This window comes from Cinclus cinclus, chromosome 2 (assembly GCF_963662255.1).
Source record: "Cinclus cinclus chromosome 2, bCinCin1.1, whole genome shotgun sequence".
In the NCBI taxonomy this organism is placed as follows: domain Eukaryota; kingdom Metazoa; phylum Chordata; class Aves; order Passeriformes; family Cinclidae; genus Cinclus; species Cinclus cinclus.
This window is the reverse complement of record NC_085047.1, coordinates 30,495,352-30,511,076: the sequence shown is the minus strand read 5'-3', so window position 1 is coordinate 30,511,076 and position 15,725 is coordinate 30,495,352. Positions and strand designations below refer to the sequence as shown.

The 15,725-nt window shown below is 44.3% G+C and overlaps 1 protein-coding gene across 1 annotated transcript in view; it reads right to left on the bottom strand.

The window, feature by feature from the left end:
- Positions 1 to 3,368: 3,368 nt before the first annotated feature.
- Positions 3,369 to 15,725, bottom strand: part of EPHA1 (EPH receptor A1) — a 34,089-nt gene continuing 21,732 nt past the window's right edge. Inside the window, exons 5-18 of the mRNA XM_062515550.1 lie at positions 15,443 to 15,598; positions 14,193 to 14,525; positions 12,869 to 12,993; positions 12,604 to 12,763; positions 10,045 to 10,141; positions 9,185 to 9,240; positions 8,786 to 8,908; positions 8,509 to 8,694; positions 8,012 to 8,073; positions 7,423 to 7,632; positions 6,684 to 6,833; positions 5,815 to 6,008; positions 5,344 to 5,499; positions 3,369 to 4,494 (exon numbers count right to left, since the gene is read on the bottom strand). Coding sequence (XP_062371534.1) covers positions 4,416 to 4,494; positions 5,344 to 5,499; positions 5,815 to 6,008; positions 6,684 to 6,833; positions 7,423 to 7,632; positions 8,012 to 8,073; positions 8,509 to 8,694; positions 8,786 to 8,908; positions 9,185 to 9,240; positions 10,045 to 10,141; positions 12,604 to 12,763; positions 12,869 to 12,993; positions 14,193 to 14,525; positions 15,443 to 15,598 — 2,087 coding nt within the window. The 3' untranslated portion in view covers positions 3,369 to 4,415. The remainder of the gene's footprint in view (positions 4,495 to 5,343; positions 5,500 to 5,814; positions 6,009 to 6,683; positions 6,834 to 7,422; positions 7,633 to 8,011; positions 8,074 to 8,508; positions 8,695 to 8,785; positions 8,909 to 9,184; positions 9,241 to 10,044; positions 10,142 to 12,603; positions 12,764 to 12,868; positions 12,994 to 14,192; positions 14,526 to 15,442; positions 15,599 to 15,725) is intronic.

Here is a 15,725-nt window from a genome sequence, read left to right as displayed (position 1 = left end):
TTAACGTGTGTCTGCTGTTATTTGTTCAGCCACCCATGAGAGTTGCTGTCTTTGGCAGTAGAACTGCCTTGTATGGCTTTTTTATACGTTGCCAAATATATGCAAGGCTGTTCCACCCAGCCTCAAGAGAGCAGGAGTCTGAACGTGGCCTTTCTCTCTCCACCTCTTGGTCTCCTTTCCAGACTTGTATTTTTCTGTGCCTGAAAAGTAGCACTCAGTGAAAGCAGGGGAAGACTGCAGTATATTGTAGTCTGTCTCACCTATAACTGAGGTGGGTATTCCAGTGAGATGGAAGTGTATTTTAATCAAAGTGCACTCTTTGTGACTGTTGCTTCTCAGAAAATGTTTGTGTTTGATGCTTACGGTTCTAAGCATGGTACTGTGATGGTCACTGCAGGTGAAACTCCTCCTCGTGGTAAGCACCAATGTTTCTGTACAGTTTTTCACAGAAATGTGAAACCTACTCTTGATCTCTTTCCAGTTTGGGGAGAATCTTTATTGACTTGTTACAAATTGATCCAGTAAATGTCTTGAGGTTTTTCTATAGAATGAGTAGAGAATAAACAAATCACACTTTTTTTTTCTTACTGTAGTTGTTGCTAATTCATAGGCATTGTTGAGAGAGGTTGTTTCTAGACCATGTTATGAAATGCATGTACCCACAAATACCAAGGAATGCAGAGAAAAGCAATGCTGGGGTAGAGAAGCACTAATTTGCCTCCTCCCAGAGCTATCAGAAGACCACAGCCTTGGTGTCTGGGTTTGAGACCTATCCAGTGGAGTCAGTGGGAAGGGATTGCCTTGGTTAAAGGGAAGTTTCCCCTCTGAGGGGCACGGGATGATGCGTATGGGGGGGGGGGGGGGGGGGGCGGCAGTGAAAGGTAAGAAACAGGAGTGATCACGGATGGGAAGCACAATGGGAAAAACTCAGGAAAAGGGCACAGAAGGAGGTGGCTGGACATATATACAGTGCACTTGTCAGGCTCTGCCCTGTGTGTCATCAGTGCTGTCTATCCATGTCTTTGTAATAGCTTTTCTTATTTTTCCCCTGGTTCCCAGTGCATGGAATCTGTTCTGTGCAAATGGATCTAAATGCCAGCAACTGGACAGACCTGAGTGCATGCATATTCTGTGGGTGTGTATGTCCTTGTGTTGCTACCAGCAAAATCAAGTCAGAGTAGCTGGTAAGGAAGGAGATTTGGGACCCAGGATATGGCATGGCTGTGGGTCTGGCTAAATGCTGTGCAGATGTGTGAGTCAGCTGCTCAAGCTCCCAGGAGCTACTCTTGGGTCTGAAGAGCAGCTGACAGAGAATAGTTTGCATCAGTGTGTGAGGACACTGGGAGACCAGGGAATCCTGGAGCCAGCTGCTGGGTAGAGCCAATGTCTAAGGCTAAGTCCTGGAGGGCTCCAGGGTGTGTGTGTGCATGTCTGCATGCCCGCCACTGCAGCAGGGTTGCAGGCCTGGAGGACTTGTGTATCCTGGTGCCAGCAATTGGGAGCAACTCAGGCTCCAGGGCGTGGAGCCAGCTGCAGGATGGCTGGTCTCAGGCACTAGAGGGACCCATCGTGTACATGTATGTATTTCCCTCTAACAGGTTCATCCTGATCAGCCAGAGCCGGGAAGAGGATTAGGCTGTTTGTGCTGTGCTTGCATGTCTGCTGTGCTCTCTGCCTCCGGCCAGTCGTGTACAGCGTGTGTGCGTTTATATACATGCACACATTATATACTTGGGATTTTCTGTGCATGAGTGCCTATTGGGAATGCATGCTCAGGCTTGCTAGTAGCTGTACCCTGAGGACATGGAACTGAACAGCCTCTTTTCTACCAGGGCAGCTGATTCAGCAGCTCCTAACATTTGGAGAGGATCTCCCCTTCTCAGAGCAGGGTCAACCAGAGCAGGTTGCTTTTTAATACCTTAAAGGATGACACCTGGATAATCTTCCAGCTTTAGCAATTCTCCTAAGATTTTTCCTCACCTTCACAATGGAATTTACTGCATTTTGGTTGTGTTCTCACTCCTTCTGCTTTCACTGGATACCACTGAGGAGTGTCTGGCTCCTTTTTTACTCCCATCAGGTGTTTATACACAATGATAAAAGCCACCCAACTATTCTTCTCTTGAGGCTGAACAGCCTCCAGCTCTCTGAGCCTCTCCCTGTATGTCAGATGCTCTAATCCCTTCAGAACCACTGTTGCTTTTCACTGGACTTGCTCCATTAAGCTTAAATCCCTTTTTGTACTGGCGACCCCAAGATTGGACACAACACTTCAGGTGTCTGACCAATGCTTAAATAAAGAGGAATAATTGCCTCCTTCCAGTAACTGGTGATGAATTTGCTGAAATGCAGCCCAGGTACTGTTGTCTTCTTTTCTTAAGGGCTCAGGTGCAAGTGAAGGGCAAGTGCTTTCCTGCAAAGCTGCCTTCCAGTCCCCAGCTTGTACTGGCACTTGAGACGATTCCTCCCCAGTCATAAGGCTCTGCCTTTCCCTTGGTTCAACTTCCTGAACCTCCTCTCTTCTCATTTTCCCCCCTATTTAGGTCCCTCTGCATGGCAGCAAGTATCTGATGTATCAACCACTCCCACTTCTCTACTCTTTCACTGCAGTGACAGGCCAGTTTACATGTTCTTGTGTCAGCTTCATCAAGGCTTTTCTGCTAGCTTGGGTGTCTGTCAGGTAGCAACTTCACTGGTTATCTGTATTTCATGCTAAAGACATCTCTTACTGAGACTGATGTACTAAAAACTCAGAGCTTTGCTTTTTGTCTTTGCGTTTTGCTGTAGTGGCAGTGACTTGAGTAGCCACAATCTAAATAGAAACCAACCTTCTCACATCAGGTTGCAGTTCGTTAGATCTCTGCTTCTTAGCCCTCCTGTCATCTATGGTTAAGCAAGGCCTTCCCAGAAGCAGCAATGTTAATTTATAGCCTTAAGAATTTAGAGCATTATACAGTTATGGAAACACTGTTATCTCTAGCAAATCACACTGCTGAATGTATAGCACTTACCTTCACCAACCTAGACTTGAAAAATAAATCTTGAGATAGCTACCCTTCCCAAGTGTGAGAAAGTCTTGGGAACATCAGTGAGAATTTTTCTTTCTCCTGGACAGTCTAGTCTGCAGGAGAAAGAAATACTACTCATATATTTAATCAAACACAGCAGTAGTTGCTAATATTTATGATTTTTGAATAATCACAGGATCTGTAAAACAATGGACTGGGGTGTTAGATAGATAGGCCTGTAAATGGGTTGAAAGAAAAAATTCTGAAGTGACCAGCTGCAAAGGTATCCTTTAATCCTAATGCAATTGCACTTCCCTGTTTCATCAGCAGTTAAATTGTCAAAGACCATTGCCTGAAACAACTAAGGATGGATGTCAGGACCCTGCTGGGACTTATATGTGTGCTAAAGGTCTCAATCACATTTGAAAAAAGCCAAAGAATTCCAACACAGCCTGCTCTGCCACAGGTTTATTTACAAAGTATTATTTACAGACTATAACTGTCTTGAGATCTGATAAATAATAACATTTCCTCCACAGAGAAGGAGTAAGACAGACCATCTACACATTTTTCTGTTACAAATACCCTATTCCAGCCAAACAAGACTACTGTCTTTTTTAAAAAGGGGCAGAGAAAAATGGATATGCAAAGGGTTTTCTGTCCATGGCATAAGAAAAGGTATTAAGCATTTTGGAGAGATGTAAATCTCCCCTCTGAAGTGTGCATGTGCAAAACAGCAACATGCTGAGGTGATAGGATCACACAAGTTACAGCAGGGTGTGCTTCTACTCCCAGTTTCTCCTCCAAAGAAAGAGAAGTACACCACAGGGTCATGTTCATGGCAAGAATAGCTGCACTAAAAAATATATGCCTTACCAGCAGCCTTGTGAAGGACTGAATAGTTTCAGTCCTGATGCAAAATAAGAAAGACAGAAGGGTGCTGAAATGAGAAGGAATGTATGCCAAGGAGTGAATGAGCCCTGTCTCTACCTGTCTGTATTCTTGTGCCTGATCCCCGCATGTCCCAGTCTCTCTTGAATCCTCATCTCCAATCTTAAAACGTTATGCACCACCCTCCACCCACTTTTTATTCCATGTGATATACTGAGGGTCTGAAACTCCAGCATGTGGACTGCAGGGCCTACTTAGTGCTGCATGAAGTGGACTGCAGAAGACAGAGAAGAGTTTCTAAGACCAGTGCTCTGAAACGTACTGATGGCCGCTGTAGAGCTAAAGCAAGGGGGAACAGAAATGAGAGCAGATGGTGTTGCCTCACGAGCTTTTTCACTTAAGGTTGTTTTGCTTTGTTTGTCCAGTCACTCATTTGGAAGCAATTGCCATAGGAATGATTCCAAGTGATATCTGGTAAGGATGGGCATTTTTCAAGCTTAAGAATACAACGACTGATCACTCCTTAAAGCCTTGGATGCTGCACAAGATCCTCTTCTGGTGACCTGGAAGTGACACTCCCATCTGTTTCAAGTCCCTGAAGGAAATGGGAAAAGAAAGGAAAAAAAGAATTGCTATTCTTGTTCCCTAGGGATGAGAGTGGGTAAGGGCAGAAACAGTTACCAAGCATTAGTTCAGAAAGCTTCCTTTCCCTCGGTGCCTCCTAATACACTACCTTTTCTCAGGAGGGAAGAAACTTCTAGATATTTCTGCCCTTCCCTGGTTACCTCTGCCCACCCAGTCAACTGACCTCTTCCACCTTGTGGAAGGCCTGTGCTCCCAGTAAATCAGGACTTGTGATTAAATCACCTTGTGATAGGAGCCATGTCTCAACCCTTCAGCAGGTACGTGCCTGCTCATTTGTTTCATGTAACTGCCCTGGTTGGAGCTGGCTGAACATCCCTGACAAAATAACACAGCTGTGTTCTGAGTCTTTCTAAGGAGCCCAGAAAGAGCTGACACAACAGTGCCTGGCTGATGGAGTGGGGGGGGATATAATTAGACTATATGGGATTTGTGGCAAGGAAATTATCTTACAAAGTCCTACAAGGGCGGGGAGACAGGTTAGAGATCTGTTTGACATCTACTCTTTTCTCCTTGCTGTTTGTGTCTGATGTGAGTTCAGAGCAGCTGAAGACCCCTGAAGAGCCTCAAGCATGGACATGGTTAGTTCGGGAATTAGTCTCACAGTTTGGGCTGCTCCCAGTTCTGGGCTGATTCTTCCCTTTTAGGTCAGGAAGCCTGTCCACTTCAATTTAACTGAATGGAGAAGGATGGAGAGAAGCATTCCAAGTGAGTATGAGTGCCTGTTCAGACACCACAGGGAGGAGCACAGGTGCTTGTAGCACAGCCTGAGGTGCCCTGTGGGAGCCTGGCCTGCACTTACTCTGCAGTGAGCTCCAGAATGGACTCCATGGTGTCCAGGCCGGCAGTGCGGAAGTTGGAGATGTAGCGCTTCATGCGAATGGATTCCAGCCACTCGGGGATGGATCGGTAGGGGATCCCATCAGATCCACTGCAGCTCGGGAGACGGAGTGTTACCCTAGAGACACATAAACCCTTCATTACCCAGGGCTAACCTGAAACGGACAGCACTAGGAGACAGTAACCAAAGGGGAAGCAAGCACCACTGCCAGGACTGAGCCAGCTAATCTGCTCTCTGCACAGTGAGGCCAGAGCCGGCCAATGGCTCTGCCCTCTCCTGTCACCAGGAGACAGGGATGACCACTATCTTCTGCACACAGAGCACTCAAGGTGCATCTTTCCAGTCTGCATCGCTCACACTGCCCCTCCTGCTGGGGACAGGGAGGTGAAGTGTCCCAGTTAACTCCTCCTCCTCTGGTGACAGCCTGCTTACCTGGGATCAAAGTCTGCAACAGGCCGGAGGAGCTGGGGACTTGAGATGAAATGTTGCAGCTGTGCCCGGATTTCCTGAAAATGAGGCCGCCTCATCCGATCGTGTGACCAGCAACTCTTCATGAGTTCATAGAGGATAGATGGGCAATCCACAGGCGGGGGGAGCCGGTACCCATCCTCTAAGCTTTTCATCACCTGCACAGAGGATACAGAGAACTCTGGCCAAGAGCAGAGAGTGCTGAGAGGAGCAGAAGAGGAGCCAGAGACCTCTGGGAGCAGCCATTCACCACTTCACAAAGTGCAGCCAGGGAGAGGTGGTGCAGATTACATGTGTATGACACTGGGTTTGGGCAGCATGGCACAGGATCAAGACACATAAGGGATGGCAAAAACTTAAGTGTCATGTGCATGTTTTTTCAGTCTTTTACTAGTTTAGTTCCCATTTGCCAGTCAGGACATGTTCAGGAGAAAGTGAGGAAAAGTGAGGACCAAATGGTCCTGGCACAGGCACAGTGAGAGAATGGGAACTAGACTCTGAGGAATAATTTCAACAATATGAGTGCTGAGCCTAGAATGAGACCAGACATAATGCACCAGAGCCAGAGGAAGGAGAAAACAAAGCCAATAGAAAGTATCTCCAGATCCAAATGCCATGGCTGATTTGAACAGTCTTTAATTTGGCTTATTGCTGTTGACATCTCAATACTTACTGCCCTTGGCTTGGTTGCACTGATTTTTAGCAGGGAGGGAAACATAGTAGTTATGTGTTCAAAAGAAAGTCAAGACTGCAGACTGAGGGATATCTAGAAAAGCTGTGCCCACATGCCTTGTTTGTTTTCAAAATCAGCTCTTGAACTCAGTGTCTGTTACCTCTTGATTGGTCATGTGCCCATATGGCTTGTCACCAAATGACAGCACCTCCCACATGACGATTCCAAAGCTCCAGACATCACTGGCTGAGGTGAAAATGCGATGAGCAATGGCCTCTGGGGCTGTCCATCGGATAGGAATCTTACCACCCTGTAAAAGAGTAGAAACATAGTGTATCCACTATGTTTCATTGAGCTATATTTCTCCAGTGTTTTCATGCAAGGACCTTACAAAGTGGTTCAGAGATTGGGCCCACTTCATTTGAAGTGACATGTAACCACCCCAGGGAAATTTCTCAAAAAGAGAGAAATATTCTTGGAAAGTAAATGAGTTTAAGCCCTCTGTTCAGTTGAATGATACACAAAATCTCTGCTGTGGGAGTAAGAGGCTGGCACCAGTCACAGCCCTGCTTTGAAGGACACCAGGCATTAGGAATTACTGGAACTTTCATTAAAAGGGACATAGAGATGACTCTAGCCCAAAACTCTGATCCCAGCAAGGCTGTCTTCAAAGCTAGATTTAGTAACTGAGTTCAAGAGATCAGATCTCTTATTTTGCTTCTCATTTTAACACCACAGTCCCTCTGAACTTCTTAGCAAACAAAATCAACCTGGACTCCAGAGACAAAAGTATCACCTTCTGAACCGTCTACACCACGACTTGCATTTTTTTTCTACAGGTTTTCCATAGAGAGAGCCTACAGTTAATTTACAAGGCTGAAAGATTTGGTTTGTGTTACCTTGGTTTCATAGGTTCCCTCTGCGTCATTCTCCAAAATTCGGGAGAGACCAAAGTCAGAAACTTTGCATTGGAGACTGCGTGTTACCAGGATGTTGCGAGCAGCCAGATCCCGGTGAACGTAGTTTTGTTCTGAAAGGTAGGTCATGCCAGAGGCTATTCCCTGCAGCATGCTCACAAGCTGCACAGGGCTAAATTTTTCCTCATTCTCCTGCACGGAAGAAGAAGTGAGAGAAGTGACATCGATCCGCTTGGTTTCTAGTCACTGACCTTATCAACATACAAAAGTGGAGAGTGGTGAACAAGCAAAAAGGCAATGCTGCAGCCCAAAGGCCCCAACAGGGTCTCACTAAGGGACTGGGGGTGGTCTCCAGTCATCATTAAGCAGTTGCATTTCAACTACCAAAGATGCCACTCTTGTAACTGAACAAACTGGAATGGCATTAAGCTTCTGCTGCTGACACTGGAAATGTCAGTAAGCAGAAAGTGGATGTCTGGATCTTATTTCTAGTTTTATTTTACAGCCCTAAATCCAGGCCAAGTGCAAGTTCTGGCAGCACACAAGCCTATTACAGATTGGAGTTTCTCACCCGGAGGAAGGTATCCAGTGCTCCATTTTCCATGTACTCAGTGATGATCATCATTGGCCTCCCTTGAGGAAGACAAGAGGGTTTCAGCCTTTTTCAAATTCTCCTACTTATGCCTTTCAATGCTCTCTATATTCCCCAACACAGAGAACCATGTCCAACCCCAGCTAACACCCCCACATCACCAACACTGCTGGCTGCCCCTTCTCCTTACACATCTCCCAATGACCTTGTACTCCTCCTTGTACTGCACATATGACCCTGCAGCATCCTTCACACTATCCTGACTTCTCATCTACTCACCAGCCCTAGAAGATCTCTCCTAACACTGCCTCAAGACTCTGTTGGAAATCCATACCTCTCTTCTTTCCCTCATTCTCTGATATGACAGTGCCTATCTCCTCCCAGAACATTCTCTCTCACAGCAAACTCTAAGAAAGGTCTGAGAAATGTGCCAGTTTCTGCTCTCATCCCAGGACTCTCTCACAACACACTCTTACTTTTGGTGACAACTCCCTCCAGACGCACAATGTTTGGGTGATTGAACTGCCCCATAATTGTTGCTTCACGCAGGAAGTTCCACCACTGTGAGTCTGAATATGTTGACTTCAGAGTCTTGATGGCAACCACAATACGTTCTTTCCCTGAGAGTCGCAGGGACCCACGATAGACCTCTCCAAACTCCCCTGAAGACAACCACAGGCAAAATGTCACAGATGAACTTGAGGATCAACAGTATGGGAAACTGAAAGATGGGGAGAGCAGTAAGTAACTCACCCTCTCCAATCACATTCTCCATAGTGACGCAAGAGACGTCCAGTTCCTTAGTGAATTCCAGCACCCCTCTGCTGGGGTCATCATATGGTTGCAGGTCTACATAGGGTTTCAACCAGACCTTCTCTGTGGCAAAGGGAAACAAATGAGCAAATTAGCCGGTCAGCTTTTTGGACAACCTTTTTAAAGTATAACTACAACAGCAGAAGTGAATCCATGGGCTTCTGACAATGGCAGTAAAACAATCTACCAAACTTACACTGAAGAATAGAACTGTTGTGGGAAGAAGCAAATTACATCAGAAAAGCCATGCCGGTATCTGGTTTCAAACTAATGTTTCTTTTCATTCCTTCCAACACATTCTAGGCTTCCCCCTGGTTTTACTACCCCTTTGAAGCTCACCTCGCTCAAAGCCCGAAGTGTTGTAATCTGGCCGTGCATGTCTCCGACGAGCCCGCCTGGAATATCAGAAAGAGTAATGGAAATAAAATGGTCGGCAGACAGCAAAGAAAAAAGCAAGACTTCCAAGGTGTCTTCCCTAGTTGGTTAGGGACAGAGTTCAGGGTAGCACAGAGTGAAGTGGAACCAGACACAGCCCCTACTTGGAAAAGTACAGCTGGCAATAAAACGTGATGTTTCATTAATATTTAGATATGGAGCTTTGTTTCCATACAGGGAGTTTTGTGCTGAGTTACGGACAAATTTCTGTTTATTTCATGTTTTCTGTAGTCTTTCAGTAGAATATCTGATCTTCTTAAAACCAAGCAAAAGCAGCTTTATAGACAGTGAGAAGGAAAGTGGAATTCTGTATATGGTAACCCAACAGTACTATTGTACAGTAACCAACAGTAATGGTATATGAAAAATGTTTTGAAATGGCTGGATAAATGTATTACCATTCAACTGGTCAGCAGCTACACAAATTATTGTACCATAACAATGTTTTTATTCCTCTGTCATGATAAGAATATGATACTGCTGGATTATTTTCTCAAAAAACTGAGAAATCATGACGTATTCCTCTGTTCCTCTGTTCCCAACAGCAAACATTTTCTTAGAATATCAATCCCTCCAATCCTGCTAGCCAAAGTTATTTACTGACACCCTTTCCATCTTTCTGCAGAATGCTGGTGTTTTTCTTCTCTAACTAACCTCTGCCTATACAACATCCTGTGAGAAATCAGGTCCTCCCTTTCTCAAGCTCCCATAGCTCAGCTATTCCCACATCTATACCTTTTTCAATATCAAAAATCCATACTTACTTTCTCCAAAATAAGAGAAGTCCCAGAATTAGCGCAATAAATAGGAAAACTCCAAAGATAATCGAGACAATGACTCCACCAGACAGAGCCCCTGTGTCTGCAGAAAAAAAGAGAGAGGCCATATCACTTAACAGACCAGTATCTATTTGTCTGGAATATACCAACCAGCTTCTACCAGTCAATGGCATTAGGCATGTTACAGCTACTCCTCTCGCAGGCAGCAGAGCCACCAGATGGGAGTCCTATCGCACTATTTACGTGCACAAAGCACCTCCTGGTGGTTATCTGGTTGACTCTTATCTACAGTCTTGGTCTTCCAGTTGAGTAATTTATCCCTATGTCTGATTTCCTATTTAAATTCCATGACACTTTCAAAAATGAAGAACAGATGTTCCTTCTCTCCTATTCCTATCCAACAATCCTTTCAGATCAGGCCTTTCTTCCTGCTCAGTAGCTGATTTAAACTATGGCAAAGCAAAGACATGATTTTCTCCAACGTTCTAAAGTGACTCTCTTCTTGTTTATGAAATTAATTACATGCTCCCCTCCCATCAATATCTGGCGCTGGTCCTTTGCCTAATTACCCTAACAAAAGCCCCTCACTGCTTAGGACTCCTGAAGCAAGTACTGACTTACAAACTTGCAGTCTATCATATTCCCGTTTTCCCAAAACTGGGCATCAGGTGGTTTCATTCTGTGATTGGACAGCTTTCAGATATGTTCAGATAACCCAGGTTATCTCCTTCCATTTAGGTTCTCAAGCTAAAGCTGGGCATTTCCACGAAGTATATTTGAATTCATCAGAGAAAATGCTGTATTACCTCTGCTGGTCTTTTTAAAACTTATACCCCATTATAAAAAAAAAACCAAAACTTAAAGTGCATTAATGGAGAAGTAATGAGAATCTACATATTTTTGATATTTTACCAAAAGAGATTTAGGAAAACACCTGAAAGAATGAAAATCCCCATTTTTTTTTAATTTTTTTTTTAATAAATGAGCAGATTTTAAAGCAAAGAACAGATGATACACAGAACTGTGTGGGGAAGTGTTTCCTAACATCTAGTCCAATGGTCCACATCCATAAGGCCTCATTAACACTAGTTTTTCTTCCTCTGACTCATCCCACTAAAATTATTAAAAATCACCAGCTTAGTTAAGCAGAAATCAAGAGATAGAGCTAATGTTCTTGTTTTGTTAAAATCAAAAAGCTAAGATTTGGAAGATTAAATAGTATCTTTATTAATAAAATGGACAAGCTTTTAGATACATAGGACTTCTGCAGGAATTTAGGGACCTAAATTATGAATTTCAGATTTAAATAAAATATTGCCATCCCTTGTAAATCCTGCTACATTAATATTCCTAGACTATAACAACTAAAAAATGCTGCTATTATTACCAAACAAGAACTCTCATCAAATGAAACCTTGCTGGCACTTCTTTTTGATCCCTTTCATTTTCAAAGTACCTTTGTCTTGGCACGATAAGGTGATCAACTTTCATTTGAAATAAAGCATAATATTGATGAAAGCATTTTCTAACTTATTCTTTCTTAATACAAACAATTTTGCATGCTAATTTACATCTTTTTCTCAGGGCCTTTGTAGTACATTATTTAATTGGTTAAACATAATTTTGGTTATCATCATTTGTCACCGACTTCACAAAGATTTTACCAAAAGCCCCTGGTGCCAAAAAGGGTCCAATCTCTATATTCCAGTAATGGTATCCCAATTCCTTCTCAGCTTTTACATTGTTAGTTTAACTATTTTGTTAAATTAAGGTATGTCTTAGCTTTCTTTCTTGTGTCCTTATTTCATTACAAATCAGTCTTTCAAATGCACCACTTCAATCCATGTATTTCTAAAGTTATCTGTAGGACCAATAGGAGTCCATGGAATGAAGAGAGCAAATTCCATTACAGAAAACTTTAGATTAAGGGGAAGTTTCTGGGTGACCCAGGGAAAGAGAAGGTTGGATGTCAGGCCTATATAAGATATTCTTTGACACAAGAGAAAGGTCATCTTGGCCTTCTACAAATTGTACTTTGGCAAAGAACTTTTTTCAGTGGCACATACCATCTCTTTGGGCAGAGCTACATTCAGGAGCTGGACTACATACAGTGGAACTGATAAAGCTGGAAAAAATAGTGCTGAGGTCCTCTGAGTTCTCCTTTTCACTAGTAAGTGGCACACAAAAGGAGATATATGGTAATCATCTAACTAGTGTTCAAACTTAGAAACGTTAGCCAAAATGAAAATGTCTTTCAAGAACTAAATGAATGTTTGGTTAAGTATTGAGCTAGTACAACACTAAACTGAGATGGATCAGGTCTAAAGGGGAAAGTGAAAGCAAATTTTATAAGACAGAAAGGAAACAAGAAAAATGCCTTCTGTCTTTACAAAGCAGTAGGCTTGGCTCTGGTGACAATGAACTCAGGAGAGTGGTGTCTTGTCTTACAGCCAGCAGAACACAAAAAGAGATCCATGTACCATGAGACTATACAACCTCATGGGGGAGTTTCTCCCAGATGAGATACCAGTGCTTGTCCTTTACCTGGTGGAAGGGTTCGAAATTCCTGCTCCGGGGAGTAGGGTCCAGGCCCAAGGGGTGTGATGGATCTCACACGGAGCAGGTAGGCTGTGTCTGGCTGCAGGTCTCTCAGAGTGACATTCGGCTCAAGAAGGTGCTTCACTGTGTAACGTGCCTCCTCTCCCTGCAGGAACCAAACAGGATCAAGTAACAAATGCATGCTGAACATGAGAGGACATTTCCACCCCTTTGGGTGAAAGGGGGGAAGAACAAATCAGGCTGGTCTCACCTTCTCAAAGAACATGACTTCATACTCCACTGAAGTCCGGCTGCGTTGCCGTGGGGCGAGCCAAGAAACAGAAAGACTACTGTCATCTCTCTGTGTCAGAATAAACTGGGATACTGTCACTGGAGCTGCAGTGAGAGAAAACAGAGAACATGAGGGAGAAATATAAACAAAATGCAAACGATGTCCTCTCTCCATCAGAGGATCTGGTCATACCATGCAACTGGAACTGAGTCTCATTGCCACTGTTATTTTTCTCTTGTGTGGTGGATGGGAAATGAGGTCTTTGGTTGTAATTAATTGCTTTCCATGAATAGTGTTCCTCTGCTCCAACAGTGGAAGCATAACTTTGTTTGGCCCTCAAAACAAAATCCGTGTTCCAAGAAATTACATTTATTCCAGGACTGAACTGAAAGTGTCCAATTTGAAATAAAAAATGTTAGGATTTTATACTCCTACAGCAGAAGTAGCACAGCTATCCTACATAATGATTTGGAATGCAGCTGCATTGCACAAGAGTACAGTGAAACTCAATGCTCAATATTTCTCAGCTGACTGCAAATGCATGCTGTTCATGAATAAAAAGATAATTCTCAAGAGTCTGCAAGGAGTCTGAGGAGTTAAGCCTGGTTCTCCTTGTCCTTCATCATCATCAGGAAGTGATGAGGCAAGCCAAAAGTAGCTCTGCTTTTCTAGCTCAAGAATTGTGCTGCCCCCGCATAGCATCGGGAAGAAAAGTCATATTTTGTTACTAAATTAGAATCTGGGAAATGCACCAAGGGTTGTTGAGCACTGTGATGTCACTTTTCTATAATCACATTTCACGGTGCTCTGGAAAGTATTTGCAGGACAACCAAACTAGCCAGACTGAAGCTAACCTACAGAAATGTCTTGAGATTTAACATCCTCATCCCTCCATGCTTTCAAAACCCTTTTTTTCCCCAGCTACACCAGGGTTTCTGTTGTGTTTGGCATTTTGCAGTATCTGGGTCATGGGGAATATTTAATGACGCAGCCCTTGTTCTTCCTGTCATACAGGTAACAATACTTAGGCTGTGTGACAGGGAGGGCTTCATCCTCCTCACCTCTGTTAAGTTACTGGCAGATTCATAGCTCTTGGTGGATAATGATTACTGCCACTTTGATTTGCAAGGAATATGACTAATGGACTTTACATGCCAGAGGCAGAGGTACTTTAGAATCCTTATCATACCATACCAACACATGTGTCAGGCAGAAGGAGAAGATGGAGAAAGCTTAAATATTCAAAGAGATTCCTCTTCCTTTTCGTGACGAGCAGGAAGAAATTCTCTCTGCTTCTGCTAACCTGCATGTCCAACTGAGACCCAGACAGCTGGAGCAGTTCTCTGTGGAGAAGGTCCCATTCCTGAGACACCATTATGGGCTTCCACAGTGAATGTGTAATTGGTGTATGCTTCTAGGCCATCCACGTCCACTGCAGGTTTCGTGAGACCAGAGGCACTGGGGGAGAACACCACGCCAGCCTCACAGGGCTCACAGGACAGGAAATGGCAGCGCTGGCAGAAGACTGTGTAAGTCAGGTCCTTCCTCCCGCCGTGGTCACTGGGCGGCTGCCACCACAGACTCAGCTGGGTGCCAATGAGGGAGAAGCTGACATTGCGGGGAGCTGAGGGTGGGCCTACAGGGAGCACAGAAGGAAGTGTTAGATCCAGCTGTTAATGCCTAAAGTTCTGCGACAGCTTCCCCCCTGCTGACGCATTTCAAATGGAGCCCTCTCTCCACCCCAGCCTCTCCCTTTCTGATCGCTCATCTCCATTTTCCAATATTTCACTTCTTCTCCCATATCACTGCACATGGAATCACAGAATGGTTTGGATTAGATGAGATTTAAAGATCTTCTAGTTCTAACCCCCCCACCATAGGCAGGTACACCTTTCACTAGACCCGGCTCCTCCAAGCTCCTTCCAACCTGGCCTTGAACATTTCCAGGGATAGGACACCCACAACCTGTTCCAGGTGTCTCATCACTCTCATAATAAAAAATTTCTTCCATATGTCCCATCTAAATCTACCCTCTTTCAGTTTAAAACCATTGTCCCTTGTGCTGTCACCACAGGCCTTGGTATAAAAACCCCTTCTTCATTTTTCTTGCAGGCCCCACTAAGTATTGAAAAGCTACAAGATGATCTCCCCAAAGATTTCTCTTCTTGGACTGAACAACCCCAACTCTCTCAACCTTTCCTCATAAGAGAGGTGTTCCATCCCTACAATCATTTTTAGGGCCCTCCTCTGGACCTGATCCAATAATTCCATATCTCTCTTGTACTGGGGTCCGCAGACCTGGATGTAGCCCTCCAGATGAGGTCTTGCAAGAGCAGAGCAGAGGAACAGAATCCCCTCCTTCACCCTGCTGGCCACATGCTTTTGATGCAGTCCAAGATACACTTGGCTTTCTGGGCTGCAAGCTCACACTGCCAGCTCATGCCAAATTTTTCACCTACCAGTACCCCCAAGTTCCTCTCTGTGATGCTGCTCTCAATAAATTCATCCCCCAGCCTGTGTGGATATTGTTCTTTCTTTCTGTGTGCAACTCACGGGTGCAAGCGATGTTCTGGCCCTCCGAAGGTGCTCGGTAGAAGCCTGCATTGCAGGAACAAGAGGTAGCCCCTGACTCATTGGACAAGCTGTTGGGGGGGCACTTCAGGCAGCGTTTAACTTCCAGGGAGTGCCGGTAGAACCCTCGCTGGCAGGCTGTGGAAGGACAAACAAGCCAACATAAGATAATCAATAAACCCAGATCAACAAAAAAATTGCCTGGTGGTTTTGCTCAGCTTCTTGAACACTCCTTTATCTGCTTCCATTTTTTTAGTACACAGAA